At 37.5% G+C, this 23,589-nt stretch overlaps 1 protein-coding gene across 1 annotated transcript in view; it reads right to left on the bottom strand.

The window, feature by feature from the left end:
* Positions 1 to 1,692: 1,692 nt before the first annotated feature.
* Positions 1,693 to 23,589, bottom strand: part of LRCH2 (leucine rich repeats and calponin homology domain containing 2) — a 184,287-nt gene continuing 162,390 nt past the window's right edge. The window contains 1 exon segment of the mRNA XM_019625475.1: positions 1,693 to 2,289. Coding sequence (XP_019481020.1) covers positions 2,170 to 2,289 — 120 coding nt within the window. The 3' untranslated portion in view covers positions 1,693 to 2,169.

Here is a 23,589-nt window from a genome sequence, read left to right as displayed (position 1 = left end):
ATATAATGTGCTCTTGGGGACTATGCTGTGAAACTGCCTTAAAGGTGGTGTTGCCTTTTGGCACTATAGTAAATAAACTGCCATGGTATAGACCTCAAACGGACCCATCCTAAATGAAATTTTGTTTTGTAGTAAAAAATGTTACAGTGAGGTTATGGTGTTATTTTCTGTTTAACGTAATAACTAATTAACAAGCAAGTGAAATGCAATAAGAAACTGGCCTATAATTTCACTAATATTTCAATGATATGAAACAGAAAAATACTTATAAAATAATCAACATCTAGACTGATTAATAAGAAGAATCCTATAGTGTGATAACTAGGAAAGCAGTATGAATGATTGCTGTAGCTTTTAATGATGACTTTATTTGTAACATGATCAAATTTCTACAACAAAAATTAATAGCTAAAGTATTTATTTGCCATTTCTTACGTTTATTACCCAAGTTTTCACTAGGGAGATTATGTCAATGACGTTTTTTTAAAAATAGTAACTCATTAGCACAAATATTTAAAGTAATAAATTACCAATAATTTAATTTTTAAACTGTAGAGTCATAAAAGCTTTAATTCTTCAAAAGTTCCAATTTGACCCTGGGGAAATGTAAAAATCACATCTGTTTTCTAAAGCCAAAATTTAATTACATGGCTTTGTGCCAAATGATCAAAAAAAGTAGTTGTTCCTAAATCTGTCCTTACTAAACCATTTGGCACACTAGTTTTTCCCTTTTATGTATCCCCTTTGAAACATCCAGGCCAACATTTTTAAGATGTTGCATCCATATTGAGGGGTAACAAGTGCAAATAATCACATATTTAAGATATGACACTTGCTTGGCTACTACAAAAGTAATTATACTCTTCTACAGGAAACCAAGTTATTCATTACAGTAATGTTTTTGAAAAATTCCTGCACTATTATCAATGTAAATTTATCCATCTCCAAATTAAACAAGAACTTTATGTAGCATAATATACTTATGAAAATATTTATAGAATGGTCTGTGTTTAATTCAACATCACGTTAGTTAAGGATTATAAGATTTACAGGACTCACAAGTGGCCAAATTTCAGGGAGAAAAAAAACAAAAAACAAACAAAAAAACCTATATCTCAATTGTTGCTCTCTGAATCTGAATATAACTAAAGGCAGCACACTGATATAATGCTCTTAAAAGTCAAGAGATAAACCCAAACTTTGGCAGTTTTATTAAAATGTCTTTGATAATTAGTACTTTGCTAGTTCTCAAAAACCTTACTGCTTTGTTTAACATTTTCAATACAGAAATAAAATACTCTTCAAATAATACATTTTAAAAGATGATTAAGATTTGCAAAATTAAATAGCATAAATTAAGCATATTAATATTGTTTTTTGACAACATGAAATAACCAATTTAAGAAAAACTGCAATGGGCTAAATAAAAAAACCACAAATATCACAAAATGAGGCATACTTAAATCCTCACATATTACTGACCTTACAAATCTACTAAAATATTTTAAAGTTTCATTGATTCCATTAATACATATAAAGAAATTGCAAAAATTCTTAAGACTACATAAGAGTCATCAATTACACAGGCACTTCACATGTAAACAATCTACAGTACAACTGAAAATATTTTGGCACCAACCTAATACTAAAAGAATTTAATATAAAGCCAGAGTTCTCTATATTTTCTACTCATTTTTCTTTCTAGAAAACTGAGACCAAAGAATAAAGAAATTGTGTATAAACTAGAATTAGAAGTGTATTAAATAACTCAAATACACAATTGCTCTAAACTGGTAAAAAAGATTACCTTATCTAGAAGTTTACTAGTATGCTATAGTATTAAAAAATTAAACCTAATGAGATTATTAAATTGAAAGCACATTTTAAATTTAGTATCATTTTGATTTTTCAAAAATAATCAAGATTATAAACTAAGTAAAATGAGAATTTGAATTTATCCAAAACTCTTATTAAGTTAATCCAGTTTTCTCCCACATGAAGTTTGGGCTATTAAAAGTTTAATTTAACATAATTTTTCACATAACTTTTTAAAAACTAAAGCTTGATCTAATAAAATTATTTTTGATTAGACATTCTTATTCATCAATTCGAGATTTGAAATCAATTCCAATAAATGAAACTATATACTTATGATTTTTAAATGTTATTTCAAGCTGTAGAAAGCTGAGATGCCTTGGTTGTAGGTAATTCAAGAAGAGCCTGAACTGTGACACCAACTTTCACAAGACCTCTCTCTTCCAAAATATGATGAGGCAAACAGAGTCTTTCCTGAAAAACAAAATAAATGATAACTGAACATTTGCTTTTTAATAATGCAGTAAAGCCTAAATAAGTCTGAACAGTTTTTTAAAATGCTTTCTGTAAAACTTCAAGTAAAAAGCACACAATTCTAAGTAAATTAAATTCTAATTAAAAAAATAAATAAATAAATAAAAAATATATATTTTATTGGGGAATTGGGGTAGGGGAACAGTGTTGGGGATTGGGGAAGGGGAACAGACAAGTTGCTGTCCTTTTGTTCTTCAGTCTAGTTGTGGAGGACGTCACTTCACTGGCCCATGTTGGTATTGTGATCATTGTGCTCTTCCCGGGTGAGGCAATTGGTCGCTGGTCATTGGTCGGCCACTCACATCGGCTGCCGGCCGCTCACACCGGCTGCCGGCTGCTCACGGTAGCTTTATGGCAGCCCACCACAGCCCCACTGCAGCCTACACCATCGCCGGCGACTCATGGCAGCCCACCTTCAGGTCGAGCTGTTGTTCACCATCTGAGCTGTAGAGGGCGCAGCATCACTGGCCCTCATATGTGGGATCCGAACCAGGCCCTGCTGCTCAGAGCTGACGTCCCAAGCCAATTCTCAATCAACGCGCCACTCTGGTGACCCCTTAACAAATATTTTTAAGTGAGACGATCATGCTAGATGTTTTCCTAAGCTCTTGTGCTACAGTAGAAAGAGCACGACATTTACAACCAGGAGATCTAAGGGCCATGTAATGTGAAGTACTAAAATTCCCTGATACTCAGTTTCTTCATCCTGTAGATGAAACTGTGAGAAACACACTGAACAGTCTGCATGTGGAAACACTTTGTAAACTGTTCAGTTCTGTACAAAATTGGCCACTTTGGTTCTGTCTACCAGTTCTGAGGTTCCATGGTCTCTGATATATGTAGCACATCAGTACTTTTCTTAAGGGTACTTCCCTCCAGCTTCTAGTGATGTGCTGCTTCTTAGTTCCAGTAGTCTAGAATTTGATAAATAACAACTGCCTCCTCTTCTAAGCATATCACATGTGCCAACTGATCTTCACAACTCTATGAGAAACGTTTAGAGACAACTTTGCATTAAGTTTCATTAGCCTTTGTTGATCCTCTTCTAACATCCTCATGTTTCCAAGCATTCTGTCTTCACTCTCTTCTCTTTTTACACTATATCCTCTTGGTATTCCCAAAGCCTTATCAAAATTTCAAGGGTTAACTGAAGGTTTGCATGGAGGTGCACAACATCAAATAAATTTGGGAGCTATTTTTGAAGAAACAATGCAGTCAACTGCTTCATTTGGGGCATCATTCGTCTCAAGAAAATAAACTAGTAATGGACAGAGTGTGTGGCAAAGAGACCATCTATGGTCACCATCTGGTCCATAACTGTGTTTTAGTTGGCTAGCACAGTGTTTTACAAATATAAAAACATTATCATCTTTTTCCCTCCCAAATCTAGTGCTTCTTTTATTTTTTTAAGATTTTATTGGGGAATTGGGGGAGGGGAACAGAGTTAGGGAATCGGCGAAGAGGAACAGACAAGTTGCTGTCCTTTTGTTCTTCAGTCTAGTTGTGGAGGATGTTGCTTCACTGGCCCATGTTGGTATTATCATTGCTCTCTTCCTGGGTGAGGCAGATCGGTCGCCAGTCTCTGGACGGTTGCCCAAGGCAGCTCTTGGCAGCTCACACTAGCTGCTGGCCACTCATTCTGGCTGCTGAGCCACACACAGTAGCTTATGGCAGCCCACTGCAGCAGGCACTGCAGCCTACGCTGTCACCGGCGACTAAAACCAGCCCAGCTCCAGGTTGAGCTGCTGTTCACCATCTTAGCTGTAGAGGGCAGTGTCACTGGCCTTCATGTGGGATCCAAACCGGGGCCCTGCTGCTCAGAACTGGCGTCCCAAGCCAGCTCTTAACAAATGCACCACTTAGCCAGCCCAAATCTAGTGCTTCTTGAAACATTGAAAGTCTTGGCAAAACTGGACCTCTATTCCTGAATAGTAACAATGTCCTCCATACTGAATAATTTTCAAAAGTGAATTTCCTGCCCAGATCTCTGTTGAGCTCCAGATAAAAATATGAACTTGATGCATACAAATGGATGCCCAACATACATATCAAAATCAATGTATCCACTATAGAACTACTTCCTCACTAAACTAACTTGTCCTTATGTATTCTTTCTTTTTGTTTTTTGTATTGTGTGTTCACCACCCAGAGTCAGTTCTCCTTCCATTACCAGAATGTGGTCTTAAATTAGGGTGGTAACCAAGGTGTTGACGTAAACTTTATTTATTTATTTAAAGATTTTACTGGGGAATTGGGAAAGGAAACAGTGTTGGGGAATCGTGTAAGGGGAACAGACAAGTTGCTGTCCTTTTGTTCTTCAGTCTAGTTGTGGAGGATGTCGCTTCACTGGCCCAAGTCGGTATTGTGATCATTGCGCTCTTCCCAGGTGAGGCAGATCAGTCGCCAGCCCTTGGATGGCCACTCATGGCAGCTCATGATGGCTGCTGGCTGCCGGCCACTCATGGTAGCTTATGGCAGGACACTGCAGCCTATGCCATTGCTGGTGATTCACGGCCACCCAGGTACAGGTCGAGCTGTTGTTCACCATATTAGCTGTAGAGCTTGCACTCCCAAGCCAACTCTTAACGAACAAGCCACTCGACCGGTCCTTGTCCTTCTGTATTCTATACCTCTGTATTACACTTTTCAGTTGCTCTTAACAAAAACCTGGGAATCATAATGCTCTTCTCTTTCTTCCTTACTCCAATAACCCATTCCCCAAATACTGTTGATAAAATTCTATCTATCAAAAGAATTCTCAAAAACTATCTTTTTATCTCCATTTTCACTGCAGCATTAGTTGTCCTCCTAATATTTTTCTTATATATTCAAATAACCACTAAAGTATATACTAGAAAAGAAGAAAAAATGTTTGAAATCAATGATCTCAGCTCTTATCTTAGAAACCAGGAAAAGAGCAAATTAAACCAATGGCAAGCAGAAAGAAGAAAATAGTGAAGATGAGAGTGGAAAACAATAAAATAATAAAACAGAAAATAATGGAAAAAAAATCAATGAAACCAAACTTTATTTAATTTTGAGGGTTCTTTTTTTTAATCCATAAACCTCTAGACAGATTATTCAGGAAAAGGATAAAAGAAAATACACAAATGGCCAATATCAGAAATAAGAGAAGTAACATCACAAGAGATTCTATACATACTAGAATGATAACTTTATAAGAATAAGTTTGACAAACTATATGAAATGGGTAAATTCTTTGAAAGATAAATATACCAAACCTCATTCAAGAAGAAATAAAAAATCAGAATAGCTCTGTATTTATTAAAACAATTGAAATTGTACTTAAAAACCTTCTCACAAATAAAACCTCTATCTCAGATGGGTTCAGTAATGAATTTAACTAAATATTTTCTTTAAAAAATAACAATTCTATACAAAATCATCAAGAAAAGTGAAGAACAGGGAACACTTCATAATATTTTCAATTAGGTCAGCATTACCTTGACATCAAAGCCAGGCCAAAATGTTAAAAGAAAACTAAAGCCAATATCCCCTTGAACATAGATACTGAAAGTCTAAGTACAATATTATAAAATTGAATCCAATAACATAAAAACAACAAAATCCATTATTATCAAGTGGGGTTTATCCCAGGAATCCACATTTGAGTTAACAACTGAAAATTAACCAATGTAATTCACAATATTGTGTAAGAATAAAATACGTTATCTCAGTAGGTATAGAAAAAACATTTGACAAAATTCAACATCCAATTCCTCTAAGAATACACAGCAAACTAGGAATGTATATGAATTTCCTCAACCTGATACAGGTCACCTATTAAAAATGAAGAGCTGGCATTTGCAAATCATATACCTCCTATGGGACTTGTATCTGAAATATAAAAAGAACTACAACTCAATAATAAAACAGCAAATAATTGAATTATCAAATGGGCACAGGATTTGAAAAGATGTCTCTCCAAAAGAATATACATACAAATAGTCAATAAGCATAGGAAAAGATGCCCAACATCAGTAGCTATTTCAGAAATGCAAGTCAAAACCACAATGAGATACCAATCACTTCATACCCCCTAGGATGGCTAGAATCAAAAAGGCTGACAACAATTATTGTACGTGAGGATGTGGAGAAATTAGAACACTCTTACATTGCTGGTGGGAATATAAATTGGAAAATAATTCGGCAGTTCCTCAGAAAGATAAAGAGAGTTGCCATAACATTTTTACTCCTAGGTAAGAGACTTGAAAAAACTGTTAGAATAAAACATATTCATGAATTCTCATAGCAATATTATTGATAATAAACAATGAGTGGAAACAGCACAAACGTCCATCAACTAATGAATGGTAAACAAAATGTTGTATAGCCATATAGTGTAATATTATTAAACCATAAAATAAATGAAGCACAGCCTTTTGCTACAACATATGTGTAGATGAACCTTGAAGACATTATGCTAAATAAACGAAACCAGAGTGACGTCAGAAGCATGGTGGGGTGAGGGGGGCCCCTGATCTCTCTCTCTGAAGTTAAAACAAGTTAAAGAGCTATAACTGAAAAAAAGGACGCCATGCACAACACTCAAACATGTCTGAGAGATATGCACATCAAAACATCTGAAGGTTGGCAAATCTGGGCAAACGGTGGGGGAGGACAAAAGGGAGAAGAGAAGAGGTGGGTGCCACGGACACAAACCAGAGCTCACTGCGAGTCTCCAGAGAGAAGATTCAGGCTGCAGGTGCACTCTCTGTGGACCTGAGCATTCCTGATTCAGCGATCAGCATGTAATACAAATGAACCCAATAATCAGGGTAGAGACCAAGTACAGCAGAACAACAGCTGCGTTCTAGCAGCAACCACTGCCAGGTGAAAAACAAAGCCATGGAGCCTGGCAGCCTCCCCCCACCATTGCATAGCTCACCTCCCTGCAGCCTCCCATAGCTAGCAGCAGATCACAGAAGAAACTGTAGCAGTGAGTATCAGGTTACAAAGCAGAATATCCATAGCTCTGAGACCAGGACAAACAGTTCATCAACAGTTAGAGGCACTGCAGCTAATCCCAGTGACATGGGTGGAGATATAGAGGTAAGGCAGTCAGCATTACTGGGAGAACAAAGCCGTGAACACACCAGTGGACTCTCCCAGCCCAACATGCCCCCACCCTTTGAGGTTGATCACAGAGGGGGGCACCTGGGACAGGTCAGGAACTGCAGAACTGCATCTGCCTGCAGGGACAGCATTCGGATTTCAGGGGCTCGGAGCCCCATGACCTACTAAATTATCCCATGGGGGTGGTGCCCTGAAACCAAGGTGACCTTGTCACAGAGGAGAGGCTGAATACTCCAGGACACACAAGGCATACTCCACTGCCCAGCAGAGATCAAAAAAGCCAGAGAAGTGCAGGAGTAAAATAAAAACCCTGACCTCCATCTCCAACTACTGAAAATAAAAGAAAGACCCCATTGTATCAACCTGTAGCAGAGTTCAAACCCATAAATACTTACACACAAAAATTACCCATCAATACCATGAACAACCAAGGTAACAAGGCAGCTCAAAAAGGAAATGAAAAATCTCCAGAAAACAAACTTAAAGACATGAAAATATATGACTTAAATGGCAGAGAACTCAACATGGCAGTTCTAAAAAAAACACAACAAATGCAAGAAAAATCAGATGGGTGAATTAATGAGTTCAAAAATAAAATCAATAAATAAAATAAATACTTTACCAAAGACATTGAAATTTTAAAAATGAACCACATCGAATTTCTGTTGCTGAAGAACTCAATAAAAGATGAAGAATGAAATAGCAAACTTAGGAAATAGACCTAACCAGATGGAAGAAAGAATTAGTGATATTGAAGATAGAAATATGGAAATGAAAAAGACGGAAGAAGAGAGAGAGATGTGAGAGTTAAAAGATATGAAAGTTTCTTTTTAAGACCTATCTGACTCCATCAGAAGGAGCCATGTGGCGCGTTGGTTAAATCTTGGTTTGGGAGTGCCAGCTCTGAGCAGCAGGGCTGCAGTTTGGATCCCACATAAGGGCCAGTGACATTGTGCCCTCTACAGCTAAGATGGTGAGCAACAGCTCGACCTGGAGCTGGGCTGCCGTGAGTCGCCAGCAACGGTGTAGGCTGCAGCAGGGCTGCAGTGGGCTGCCATGAGCTACCGTGAGTGACTGGCAGCCAGCGGGAGTGGGCTGCAGCTGGCATGAGCTGCTGTGAGCCGCCATGAGGGGCCATCCTTTGGCCGGTGACAGATTTCCTCAGCCGGGAAGACCACAATGATAATACCAACATGGGCCAGTGATGTGACGTCCTCTACAACTAGACTGAAGAACAAAAGGACAGCAACTTGTCTGTTCCCCTTCCCTGATTCCCCAATAAAATCCTTAAATAAAAAAAATAAAAAATAAGTAAAAGAATATTGGGTATATCAGAAGGAGAAGAGAGGGAGAAGGGAACAGAGTCTAGTCTATTCAACCAAATAGTCGATGAAAACTTCACAAACTCGTGGAAAGAACTGGATTGCCGAAACCAAGAAAGAGACAGAACACCTAATTATCTCAATCCAAAAAGGCCTTCTCCAATGCACATTAAATTGAAACTGTCAAAAATTAATGCCAAAAATTTCTCAAGGCAGCCAGGGAAAAGAAGACTATAACTTACAAAGAAAAACCCATTAGGTTATAATCAGACTTTTCAGCAGAAACTCTATAAACCAGAAGGGAGTGCAATCAAATATTCAAATGATTGAAAGAGGGAAATAACCACCCAATAATAATTTAGCCAGCAAAGTTATCCTTTAGATATGAAGGAGTAATAAAGATCTTTCCAGACATACAGAAGCTGAGGGAATTTTCTACCACAAGGCCTGCATTACAGGAAATACTGGAGGGGGTTATTCTATCTGAAAGAAATAGAGAAAAGGATAAAAAAAAATTGAGTATGATGACACATAGACAAATAGAAGCAGGAACTAGCCACCCTTATTCATAATAGGACATTATACACATGAATATAACATAAAGGTTAATGGAGGTTAAAACATAAAAAAGAGAAAGAGAAGACAATAGGTACTGCAACTTGTAAATGAACTCATCATAAATAGGGATAACTTGTGACAACAAAAAATAACAAAAGGGGAGGGGATAAAGTTCTGAATTTCCAAAGGGAATGGAGATAAGATGCATGCAGAGCAAAAAGGACTACTGTGCATATGAAACTTCCTATTATATAAATTTATTGGTAAACAAAAACAAAATCCAAAACGGAGACACATAATATGAAGAAAAGAGAAAACACAGGGAAAAAAATCATAGAATACCACCAAACAAAAAACATCAGACATAAACACAAGGGCAAAGAAACGATGGAGACACCAAGCTACCAGAATAAAGAAGCTAAAATGGCTATGCGAAATACTATATATCAATGATCATCCTAAACGTAAATGGTCTGAATTCACCAATAAAATGCACAGAGTAGCAGACTGGATCAAAAAATGCAACCATATGCTGCCTCCAAAAGACACATCTCAGCTACAAGGACAAATATAGACTCAAAGCGGAAGGGTGGAAAATGATATTCCAAGCAAATGGCATCCAGAGGAAAAAGGGTGTGGCCATACTTACATCTGATGAAACAGACTTCAAGATAAAAAAGGTAACAAGAGACAAGATGTACATTTCATAATAATGGGCAATATATGAAGAACACATAACAGTTATCAGCATAATAGGCCTGACAATTAAGTTCATGAACTCATCCTAGAAAAAGTACTACATACCTCATTGCTGAATATCACTGTGGTCACCTTCAAAGTATTCCCCTTGGGAAGCTACGCACCGAAGCCAGTGCCTAGTTCACCCTTAAAAGCAATTTTGGAACTCTTTTTCTGGAATGGCCATCAGAGCTGTTGTCATATTACCTGCGATGTCCTGAATGTCATCAAAATGTCTTCCTTTCAATATTTCCTTTATCTTTGGGTAAAGAAAGAGGTCATCGGGGGCCAGATCAGGTGAGTAGAGAGGGTGTTCCAATACAGTTACAGTAATACGTTGGTTTGCAAGCAAAATTCATTCTGGAAACAAGCTACTCGTATTGCAAGACATTGTTCATTTACCATGTTAAAATGTATTAGAAATGTTTGCTCGTCTTGCGGGACACTCACAAACCAAGTTACTTGCAATCCAAGGTTTTACTGTATTTGTTTACTGGCTAAAAACTCCCTCCCAGACAGTTCCATGTGAGCCGGTGCATTGTTGTGATGTAAGAGCCATGAATTGTTGGTCAAAAATTCAAGTCATCTAACTTTTTCACGCACCCATTTCAGCACTTCCAAATAGTAAACTTGGTTAACTGTTTATCCAGTTGGTACAAATTCATAATTAATAATATCCCTCTGATATGAAAAAAAGGTTAGCAACGTCATTGCAACAAGTTTGCAAACTTAACTGTCAGACCTCATATATGCTCCAAATTAGGAAGCACCAAAATATATAAAGTAACTTCTAACAGAACTAAAGGGAGAAAGTGACAAAAACACAATTATAGGGCCAGCAGAGTGGTGCATTGGTTAAGAGCTGGCTTGGAACGCCGGCTCTGAGCAGCACTGCCCTGGTTTGGATCCCACATGAGGGCCAGTGACACTGCTCTCTACAGCTAAAATGGTGAACAACAGCTTGACCTGGAGCTGGGCTGCCGTGAGTCGCCGGCGACAGCGTAGGCTGCAGTGAAGATGCAGTGGGCTGCCATAAGCTACCGTGCGGCTGGCAGCCAGCGTAAGCAGCCGACAGCTGATGTGAGCTGCCAAGAGCCACTGTGAGCAGCAGTCCAGAGGCCAGCGACCGATCTGCCTCACCCGGGAAGAGCGCAATGATGATACCAACATGGGCCAGTGAAGCAACGTCCTCTACAACTAGACTGAAGAACAAAAAAAAGACAGCAACTTGTCTGTTCCCCTTCCCCAATTCCCCAATGCTGTTCCCCTCCCCCAACTCCCCAATAAAATCTTTAAACAAACAAACAAACAAAACACAATTATAGCAGGGGACCTAAATAGGCCATTGAGAGCTATGCATAGATCATCCAAGCAGAAAATCAATAAGAAAGTACAAGCTTTAAATGACACATTAGACCAAAGGGACATTACTGACATTTACAGAGCACGTCATCCTAGAACACCAGACTACATATTCTTCTATAATGCATATGGAACATATGTTGGGACACAAAACTAGTTTCAACAAATTTAAGAAGACAAATCATACCAAGCATAAACTGCAATACTTTGAAATTAGAGATCAACGGCAAAAAGAAAGTAGCAAAACCCACAAATATGTGATTAAAAAACATGCTCCTAAAGAAACAACTGGGTCAAAGAAGAAATAAAAGGAGAGATCAAAAGGCACATAGCAACAAATGAGAATGAAAATACAACATATCAAAACTGTAGGGATACTGCAAAAGCAGTAATAAAAGGGAAGGTTATATGATTACAGGCCTATCTCAAGAAACAAGAAATATCCCAGATAAACAAAATAACATTACATCTTAAAGAACTAAAAAAAATAACAAATGAAACTCAAAGTCAGCAGAAGGAAGAAACTAATAAACATTATAGAAAAATTAAATGAAATAGAGAACAAAAAACCACTAGAAAAAAATGCAACAAAGATATGGTTCTTTGAAAAGATTAATAAAATTGACAAACACTTGGCTAGACTCACTAAGGAAAAAAGAGAAAGGAAACAAACAGAATAAAAAATGAAAGAGAATTTATGATGGGTACCACAGAAATACAAAGGATCATACAAGAATACTGTGAAAGATTACATGCCACCAAATTCAATAAGCTAAAAGAAATGGATAAGTTCTTAGATTTAAATAATCTTCCTAGACTAAATCATGAAAAACTGGAAAATCTAAACAGAATGAACACCAGTAAGAAAATTGACACAATTATAAAAAACCTCCCAAACAACAAAAGTCCAGGACTACATGGCTTTACTAGTGAATTCTACCAAACATTCAAAGAGGATTTAATAAGTGTTCTTCTCAAACACTTCCAAAGATTTGAAGAAGGAATACTTCCTAACACATTTTATGTGGCCAACATTACCCTGATAACAAAACTTGGTAAGGATAACACAAAAAAGAAAACTACAGACCAGTACCTCTGATGAATACAGACACAAATATCCTAAACAAAATACTAGCAAATCAAATACCACAACACATTACAAAGATTATATATCATGATCAAGTGGCACAAGGATGGTTCAACATATGCAAATCGATCACTGTGATACACCAAATAAACAAAATAAAGAATGAAAATCATATGATCATACCAACAGATCCAGAAAAAGCATTTGACAATATACAACATCCATTTATGATTAAAACACTTAATAAAATGGGTACAGAAGGAAAGTATCACACTATAATAAAGGCCATATACAACAAACCCTCAGCTAATATCATACTTGATGGTGAAAAAGTGAAAGCGTTTCCTCTAAGATCAGGAACAAGACAGGGATGCCCCATCACCACTGTTATTCAACATAGTATTGTAAGTCCTAGCCAGAGCAATCAGGCAAGAGAAAGAAATGAAAGGCGTCCAAGTTAGGAAAGAAGAAGTCAAACTGTCACATTTTGCAGATGGCATGATTCTTTATATAGAAAATGCGATAGACTCCACCGAAAAATTATGAGAAACAATAAACAAATGCAGTATAGTTGCAGGATACAAAACAATGTACAAAAATCCATTGGATTCCTATATAACAGCAATGAAATTTCAGAAAAAGAAATGAAAACAACAAATCCTTTTGCAATTGCAACAAAAAGAATAAAATACCTAGGCATAAACTTAACAAAGGAAGGAAAGGACTTATACATTGCAAACTGTAAGACATAATTGAAGGAAATTAAAGAAGACAGAAAGAAAAGGAAAGATACTCCATGTTCATGGATTAGAAGAATTAACAGTTCAAATGGCCACATTACCAAAAGCAATATACAGGTTTAATGCAATCCCCACTAAGAAAGAGAACAAAAAATCAGCACATTTGTATGGAATCACAAAAGACCCCGATAGCCAAAACAGTCCTAAGAAAAAAAAAGGGCTAGAGGTATCACACTCACTGATTTCAAATTATACTACAAAGCAAAAATTATCAAAACAGCATGGTATTGGCAGAAAAACAGATATATTAGACCAACGAAACAGAACAGAGAATCCAGAAATAAACCCACATATATATAGGCAGATAGTTTTGGACAAAGGAGCCAAAAACATGAGATGGAAAAAGAAAGCCTCTTCAATCAATGGTGCTGGGAAAATTGGAAAGCCACATGCAAAAGCATGAAAGTACACTCTTATTTGTCACCATATACCAATATTAACTCAAAATAGATCAAAGACCTAAATATAAGACCCGAAACAATAAGTCGAATAGAAGAAATCATAAGTACTAAACTATGGACCTTGAATTCAGGGAGGATTTTATGAATTTGACATCACAGGAAATGGAAGTAAAACCACAAATAAATGAATGAGATATATCAGTCTAAAAAGCTTCTGCACAGCAAAAGAAACCATTAACAAAACGAGGCAACCAAATGAATGGGAGAAAAGATTTGCAAACACCACCTCTGATAGGGGGTTAATATTCAAAATATATAAAGAACTGATACAATGCAACAAAAAGAAAACAAACAATCCATTAAAAAAATGGGCAGAGGACCTGAGCAGACACTTCTCCCAAGACATACAAACAGCTAACAGATATATAAAGAAGCTTAACTTCTCTAGCTATTAGGGAAATGCAAATTAAAACCATGATGAAATACCACCTCACACCCATTAAAATGGCTATTATCAATAAGACAAGTAAAATAAATGTTGGAGAGGCTGTGGAGAAAAAGGAACCCTCATACATTGCTGGTGGGAATGTAAACTGGTACAGACACTATGGAAAACAGTATGGAGGTTCCTCAAAAAATTAAGAATATGACTGCCATATGACCCAGCATTCCCTCATCTGGGTATCTACCCAGAAAATCTGAAAACATTTATCTGTAAAGATATATGTACCCTTAAGTTCACTGCAACATTATTCATGGTGGCCAAATCATGGAAGCAAGTGAAGTGTCCTTTGACAGAGGGCTGGAAAAAGAAGATGTGGTAATATATACAATGGAATATTAGTTGGCCATAAGAAAAGACACAATATTGGCATTTGCAAAAACATGGATGGATCTTCACATTATTATGCTACATAAAATAAGTCAGACAAAAACATCTGAGAACTATATGATTTCACTTGTATGTGGGATATAAAACTGAAAGCTACAAAAGAACAAGACAAACAAACAAAAACACAAACAACAGTTCAGTGGTTACCAGAGAATAAGGGGGGTGGAGGAATGGCAGAAGAGGGTGAAGGGGGTCAAATATATGGTGACAGAAGGAGATTTGACTTTCGGTGGTGAACTTAAATGCAATATGTAGATGATGTATGACAGAACTGTACACTTAAAACCTATATAATTTTGTTAATATTTTCACCCCAATAAATAAAAAGAAACCAGAGATGGAAGACCACATATTGTATTATTTCATTTACATGTAATGTCTAGAATGTGCAAATCCATGAAGACAGAACACAGGAGGGACTGCTAATTTGTAAGGGATTCCTTACAGGATTGATAAAAATTTTCTAAGATTCAGCATTATGTCATAGAAATGGCATGAGGTGAGCCTCTTGAAATCTTCCCTGGGATTTATAACAAATTGAACAGCTGTAATTCCACAAGGGACTCCCAGTACAGCAGATTGGCAAGACTAAGAGATGCACAACTGAAATCATTTAAAGGTGGGTAAACTGGGGGAGCAGGGGGTGAGAAAAGGGAGAAGTGTGCAGACATGGGCCTCTCTGACCATCCTGCATTCCGGAGCTACAAGCAGTCAAGGCAGAGGGAAGAATGTGCACTGCTAACGCTCCCCTTATGGCCCACAGTCCCGCCTGAGGGAAGAAGGGTGAAAATGGTGGTTCAAGCTCTCACTGCCCAGTAGAGGACAGAAGACATAGGCATGGAGCCTAGCCGAGCCCTCCCCTCCCTCCAAGAGCTCGCCCCATTCCCACCTTCCCAGTGCTAGAAGTGGAACGGTAGCGCTGTCAGATCAAAAGACCAGAATATTTGCAGTTCTGAGAACTACTGTTCCAGCAAAGGGGAGGGAGCACTGGTACAAGATTGGCTCTGCTGGTGGTCACTTCCAATGCTTATAGCCATCTCTCACAACCCCCCCACCCCCCCAACCCCGGCTCCCACCTATCTGGGCAGATCCCTGCAGCGGTAAACAGAGCCGCTGAAACACACAGGCCCTGAATCAGGTGCAGGAAGAGCTTTGGAACTTCAGAAGCTCTCCACATTCCCCAACACAGGTGGAGCCCTGAGACCCAAGTGACCTGGTCACAGAGGAGCAGCACAATTTCCAGGGAATCCCCCCCATTGTGTGAAAAGCCAGAACAGTGCAGAGGAAATATCTCCTACAGTGTCAGAGAGGATAAAAGAAGAGGAAATGAAGCATTATACTAAAGCCTGCTGGAAAGCAAAGGAAAGACTTCTTCCTATCAACCTGTTGCAGAACTCACTCCTGTAGATTCCTAGGAAGAGAAATAATAATTCATTAATTGCCTTGAATAACCAAGGCAACAAGGCAGCTCAGAAAGAAAATGAAAAGTCTCCACAAAATGAACTTAAACATAAGGAAATATGTGACTTAAATGACAGAGAATTCAAGATTGCCATTCTGAAAAACCTCAATGAGATGCAAGAAAACACAGACACACAGTTTAATGAACTCAGAAAACACAAAGAACAAAATGAACATTTTACCTACAGGACTGAAATTTTAATAAAGAACCAAATAAAATTTCTAGAGATTAAGAACTTAATAAAAGAAATGAAAAAGAAAATAGCCAGTTTAAGTAATAGAGCTGACCAGATGGAGGAAAGAATCAGTGACATCGAAGATAGAAAACTGGAAATGATACAGATGCAAGAAGAGAGGGACTTGAGAGTTAAAAGTAATGAAAGAGCTCCACAAGAACTCCCTGACTCCATGAGAAAGAGCAATACAAGAATAATAGGCATACCAGAAGGAGAAGCAAGGGAGAAGGGAACAGAGAGTATATTCAAACAAATAGTCGACGCGAACTTCCCAAATTTGTGGAAAAACTGGATCCTCGAATCCAAGGAGCAAATAGAATACCTAACTACCTCAATCCCAACAGGCCTTCTCTAAGGCACACTGTATTGAAGGGGTAAAAAAATAACGACAAAGAAAGAATCTTAAAGGGAAAAGAAGTCAGTAACCTACAAAGGAAAGCTCATTAGATTATCATCAGATTTTTCAGGAAAAACTCTACAAGCCAGAAGGGAGTGAAATCAAATATTCAAACTATTGAAAGAGAGACATTAAGAGCCAAGAATAATATATCCAGCAAAGATATCCTTTAGATATGAAGGAGGAATAAAGGTATTTCCAGACATACAGAAGCTGAGGGAATTTTCTAACACACGACCTGCACGACAAGAATTACTGAAGGAGGCTATTCGACTTGAAACAAAAAGCAAAAGAATACAAATTCATGAATAGTATTATGAACAGACAGACAGAAGCAGGAAATAGCAAACCTTATAACAAACAGACACTATACACTTAAAAATAACATGCAGGATCAAGAAGAAAAAAAAACAGTTAATAAAAAAGGAGGGAAAAGACAACTTGATACTGCAGCACAGAAATCTTCTCATAGTGTAAATAAGGATAATGTGTGACAACAAAAACATAAAAGGAGAGAGAGTAAAGGTCTGAACTGGCACAGGGAATGGAGAAAGGAAGCATGCTGAAAAAAATGGAATACCCTAAATATGAAAGTTTGTTTTACATAAACTTAATGGTAACCACACACAAAATATCCAAAACTGAAATATATAATATAAAAAAGAAGAAACAGAGGGAAAACTCATAGAATACCACTATACTGAAATAATAGACACTACTAAATGCAAATAAAAATAGAGATACAGTCCTACCAGAAAGTCAAAGATAGAATGATAGGAAATCCTCATATATCAATAATCACCATAAATGTAAATGGACTGAACTCACCAATAAATAGGCACAGAGTAGCAGATTGGATCAGAAAACTAAACCCAATTGTATGCTGCCTCCAAAAGACACATCTCGGCTACAAGGACAAATATAGACACAAAGTGAAAAGGTGGAAATTGACACTCCAAGCAAATGGTATTCAGAGAAATGTAGGTGTAGCTGTACTGATTATCAGATGAAACAGACTTCAGGATAAAAAAGGTACAACAGACAAAAATGGACATTTCATAATGAAAAAGGGGACTAAACATCAAGAAGACATCAGTCATCAATATTTATGCCCCCAATCAGGGAGCACCGAAATATACAAAGCAACTAACTAACAGAACTAAAGGGAGAAATTGACCAAAACACAATTATAGTAGGGGACCTAATTACATCATTGACAGCTATGGATAGATCATCCAAACAGAAAATAAATAATGAAGTAGCAGCCCTAAATGACACATTAGATGAAATGAACATAATTGACATTTATAGAGCCATTCATCCTAGTACATCAGACTATACATTCTGTTCTAGTGTACATGGAACATTCTCAAGGCCAGACCATATACTGGGACATAAAACTAGCCTCAGCAAATTTGAGAAGATTTGAAATCATACCAAGCATATTCTCTAACCACAAGGCTTTGAAATTGGATATCAAGAGCAAAAAGAAAGCAGGAAAAATCACAAATATGTGGAGATTAAACAACATACTTTAAAAGAAAGACTGGGTCAAAGAAGAAATAAGAGGAGAGATCAAAAGATACATCCAAACAAATGAGAAAGAAAATACATCCTACCAAAATTATGGGGATGCAGCGAAAGCAGTTTTAAGAGGGAAATTTATATCATTACAGGCCTATTTCAAGAAACAAGAAAATCCCAAATAAACAAAATAACATTACATCTTAAAGAACTAGAAAAAGCAGAACAAATGTAACTCAACATCAACTCAACAGTCAAAGAAAGGAAATATTAAAAATCAGAGCAGAACTTAATGAAATAGTGAACAAAAAGACAATAGAAAAAATTAATGCAACAAAGAGGTGGGTCTTTGAAAAGAGTAATAAAATTCACAAAACCTTGGCTAGACTCACTAAAATAAAAAGAGAAAAGACACGAATAAACAAAATCAGAAGTGAAAGAGGGGAAGTTACCATGATGCCACAGAAATACAAAGGATCACCCAAGAATACTATGACAGAATATATGTCACCAAATTCAATAACATAGAAGACATGGTAATGTTCTTAGAAACATATAGCATTCCTAGGCTGAATCACGATGAATAAGAAAATCTAAATAGAATGATCAACAGTAAGGAAATTAAACTAGTCATCAGAAACCCCCAAAAGCAAAAGTCTAGGACCAAATGGCTTCACTAGTGAATTCTACCAAACATTCAAAGAGGATCTAATACCTGTCCTACCCAAACTCTTCAAAAATTTGAAGAAGAGACAATACTCCCTAACTCATTTGATGAGGCCAACATTACCCTGATACCAACCTGGTAAGGATAACACACAAAAAAGAAAATTACAGGCCAATATCTCTGATCAATACATATGTGAAAATCCTAAACAAAATTCTAGCAAATCAAATGCAACAATGCATTAAAAAACTTATACATCATGATCAAGTGGGGTTCATCCCAGGGGCACAAGGATGGTTCAACATACGCAAATCAATCAATGTGATACACCACATAAACAAAAGGACAAAAATCATATGATTATATCAATAGATGAGAAAAAGTGTTTGACAAGATACAACATTCATTTATGATTAAAACACTTAATAAAATGGGTATAGAAGAAAAATAACATAATAAAGGCCATATATGATAAACACTCAAATAATATCTCAATTAAGGGTGAAAAACTGAAGCCCTTAGCTCTACCTTTAGGAACACGACATAGCTGTCTCCTAGCAGCTCTGCTTTTTAACATGTAATAGTACTGGAAGTCCTAGCCACAGCAATCAGGCAAGAGAAAGGAATAAAAGGCATCCAAATAAGAAATGAAGAAGTTAACAGCTACAAAATCAATGTACAAAAGTCTACTGCTTTCCTATACACTAACAGTGAAATCTCAGAAAAAGAAATTAAAAAAAAATTCATGTTGCAATTGCAACCAAAAGAATAAAATACCTAGGAATAAACTTAACCAAGGATATGAAAGGCATATACACTGAAACCTATAAGACATTTTTTTAATAAATTGAAAAAGGCACAAAAAAATGGAAAGACGTTCCATGTTCATGGATTAGAAGAATCAACATAGTTAAAATAGCCATATAACCCAAAGCAATATAGATTTAGTCAATCCCCATCAAACTCCTAAAGGAATTTTCTAAAGAAATAGAACAAAAAAATCATCATATTTGTATGGAATCACAAAAGACTCCAAATAGCCAAAGCAATCCTAAGAAAAAAGAACAATGCTGGAGGTATCAAACCCCCGGCTTCAGCTTGTACTACCGGGCAACAATAATCAAAACAGTATGGTATTGGCAGAAAAACAGGCACATACACCAAAGGCATAGAATGGAGAACCCAGAAATAAACCCACATTAAGTATGGACAGATAATTTTCAAGAAAGAAGCCAAAAACATACAATGGAGAAAAGACAGCCTCTTCAATAAATTATGCTGGGAGAATTAGAAAGCCACATGGAAAAGAATGAAACTACACCACTATCTGTTACTGTGTACCAAAATTAACTCAAAATGGATCAAAGACCTAAATGTAAAAACTGAAACAATAAACTGCATGTAGGAAACCACAGGTTCTAAACTTATGAACCTTGTATTCAAAGAGGATTTTGTGAATTTGACTTCAAAGGCAAGGGAAGTAAAAGCTAAAATAAATGAATGAGACTATATCAAACTAAAAAGCTCTGCACAGCAAAAGAAACCATTGACAAAATTAAGAGGCAGCCAACCAAATAGAAGATTTTTGCAAACAATGCCTCTGATAAGGGGCTAAAATCCAAAACATATAAGGAACTCATACAACTCAAAAACAAACAAAAAAAAAACAATGCAATTAAAAAGTGGGCAGAGGACTTGAATAGACATTTTTCCAAAGAGAACATACAAATGGCCAATACAAATATGACAAAATGCTCAAAATTACTAATCAGCAGCGAAATGCAAATAAAAACCACAATGAGATATCATTCCACTACTTAGAATGGCTATCATCAACAAGACAAATAATAACAAGTGTTGGAGAGGCTGTGGAGAAAAAGGAACCCTCATACACTGTTGGTGGGAATGCAGATTGGTACAACCGCTATGGAAGGCAGTGTGGAGATTCCTCAAAAAATTACAAATAGAATTAACATATAACTTGGCAATCCCTCTCTTCGGTGTCTACCCAAATAATCTGAAAACATTTATCCATAAAGATACATGTGTTCCAATGTTCATTGCAGCTTTATTGAGGGTGGCCAAGACATGGAAACAACCAAAATGTCCTTTGATAAATGATTGGATAAAGATGTGGTATATATACACAATGGAATACTATTCTGCCATGAGAAAAGATAAAATACTGTCATTTGGGACAACATGGATGGATCTTGAGATTATAATGCTAAGCAAAATAAGTCAGACAGAAAAAGTTGAGAACCATATGATTTCACTGATATGTGGTATATAAAACTGAAAATAACAAAGGAACAAGCAAAGAAATAAACAGAAACTGTTAGACACAGACAGCAGTTTAGTGGTTACCCGAGGGTAGCGGGGGGAGGGAGTGGTAGATGAAGGTAAAAGGGATCAAATACATGGTGATGGAAGGAGAACTGATTCTGGGTGGTGAACACACAATGTGATATATGTGATGTATTACAGAATTGTACACCTGAAACCTATGTAACTTTAGTAACAATTGTCTCCCCAATAAACTTTAATTAAAAAAACAGTTTTCCAAGATTTTAGATTTCTAACATTTCTACATTGTTGTAATGGTTGCCCAACTCTGTGGCTATATTAAAAACTTAAAATATACACTTTAAATCAGTGAATTTTGTGCTGTGTTAATTTTATCTAAACAATAACATTTTAAGAAAGATCAATCTGTGTGTTTAATCCCAGGCCTCAAAAGAAAAACTTTGACCCCTCTACCTTTCAACATATACAGAAATTAACTAAAAATTCATCATAGACTGAAATGTAACACTAAGATTATAAAAATAACATAGGAGAAAATCTTTGTGACCTTGAGTTGTGCAAAGATTTCTTTGGTTTGAAACCAAAACCACAATCAATTTTAAAAATGATCAATTTACTTGAAAAATGTAAAACTTGTGCTCTTTCAAAGATACTACAATGAGAATGAAAAACAAGCCAAAGACTGGATGACAATATTTGTAAATCACACATTTAATGAAAGAATTTGTCTATCATTTATATAGAAATCTCAAACTCGATAAAAAAAAACAACATGTCAGCTGGACTTCCGATCATGATGCCGAGGTTGGTAAATGCTTTGCTCACCTCTTCCAATGATTACATGAAAATTAAAACTAAACTACCGAACAGCCATCCTTGAGAACTGCCTGAAGTCTAGCTGAACAGAAGTCTTATAACTAAAGATATAAAGAAGAAGGCACATCTAGACTGGTTGGAGGGGGCAGAGACACAGAACAGGTTGGCTCCACACCCATGTTGTGACAGTCAAGAAAATGGAGAGATATCTCAGCTGCTGAGGTCCTCTCCTGAGGAGCAAGGGGTCATATTCCCACACTGGGCTACCCAGCCCGGGGCTTCAGTGCCAGGAACAGAAGTCCCCATAATTTCTGGCTGTGAAAACCAGCAGGGATTGTGACTGAGTGAGACAGAGGGCTGCTGAAGTCCCAAGCGTTCTACTTAAAGGGCCCCAATGAACATACTCACTGATGAACTTACTCTCTCTGAGCTCCAGTGTTGGGGCAGCAGCTTGAAAGACACCAGAATCTATAGGGAGGAACTGAATCTTCTGGTGTCAGGGTGAGGGCTAGTGGGACAGCTTTCTCCAAGGCAGAAGTACTGGTAGAAGGCATTTTTCTTTTTTTGAGTCCTTCTCCCACTCAGCCGGCAGGAAAAGGTAGTCTGAGTCTCTATTAACCTGGCTGGCACCATTTGCCACAACCTGGTGATTCCTTGAGACCCCGGTCGACCCAACTTGCAAACCCACCCAAGCTGCTTCCAGTGGCTTTTCCATACAAATGGCCTGTCTTGGCTAGTACTTTCCTAAAAGCTCTCAAATGTTAGCAAACCCCAAACAAGCAGCATCTGACCTCAGCCTGACTCCTACCTCTTGCTCAGCAGCCCCAATTCTGCCACTAGTGGCAACCAGACTCTGTTTGCAGCTTAGCCTCTCCCAGAAGCCTCCAAGCACAGCAAGAGTGACAACCATCTGCAGATCATTTTGTAACTTATACCAGATGACCCCAGGAAGGGCACAGGCAGCGGCTGACCTTGGCCTGCAACAGTGCCTCTCCCAAGAGGCCCCAGAACCAACAAACCTGGGCCCCACTTTCAAGCCACAGCACAGTACCACCCAATTACCTCTGCAAACAACACACCCAAAGGGCAGACTACACAGGCACCAGAGCCCCACTAAAGTGAATCCTACTCCGTGAAGTCAACTCCTGCACAAGTGCTCCTCTACTATAGTCATGACCATTCCTCACAATCAGCCAGTCTGAGGGTCCATCCCTCTCACTGATGTGCCAACAGTAATGAAGGTTCAACTACAACAGGAGGGCACACACAATTCACATGAGGAACACACCTGTAGTACCCAGCTAAGCAATCTACCAGATGCAGCGTTCAAAACACTGGTTATACAGATGCTCAGTGAGAACTTTAACAAAGATATTGGAAACAAAAATGGAGATAGAAAACAGAAAAGAAGAAGTCAGAAATGAAGAATACAATAACTGCAATGAAGAATACATTAGAGGGGGGCCGGCCGAGTGGCGCGATTGTTAAGAACTGGCTTGGGACGCCAGAGGGCCCCGGTTCGGATCCCACATATGAGGGCCAGTGACACTGCCCTCTACAGCTAAGATGCTGAAC

The sequence above is a fragment of the Hipposideros armiger genome, unplaced genomic scaffold (genome assembly GCF_001890085.2).
Source record: "Hipposideros armiger isolate ML-2016 unplaced genomic scaffold, ASM189008v1 scaffold_630, whole genome shotgun sequence".
Lineage (NCBI taxonomy): Eukaryota > Metazoa > Chordata > Mammalia > Chiroptera > Hipposideridae > Hipposideros > Hipposideros armiger.
The sequence above is the reverse complement of the archived record's forward strand: the minus strand, read 5'-3'. Positions and strand labels throughout refer to the sequence as shown.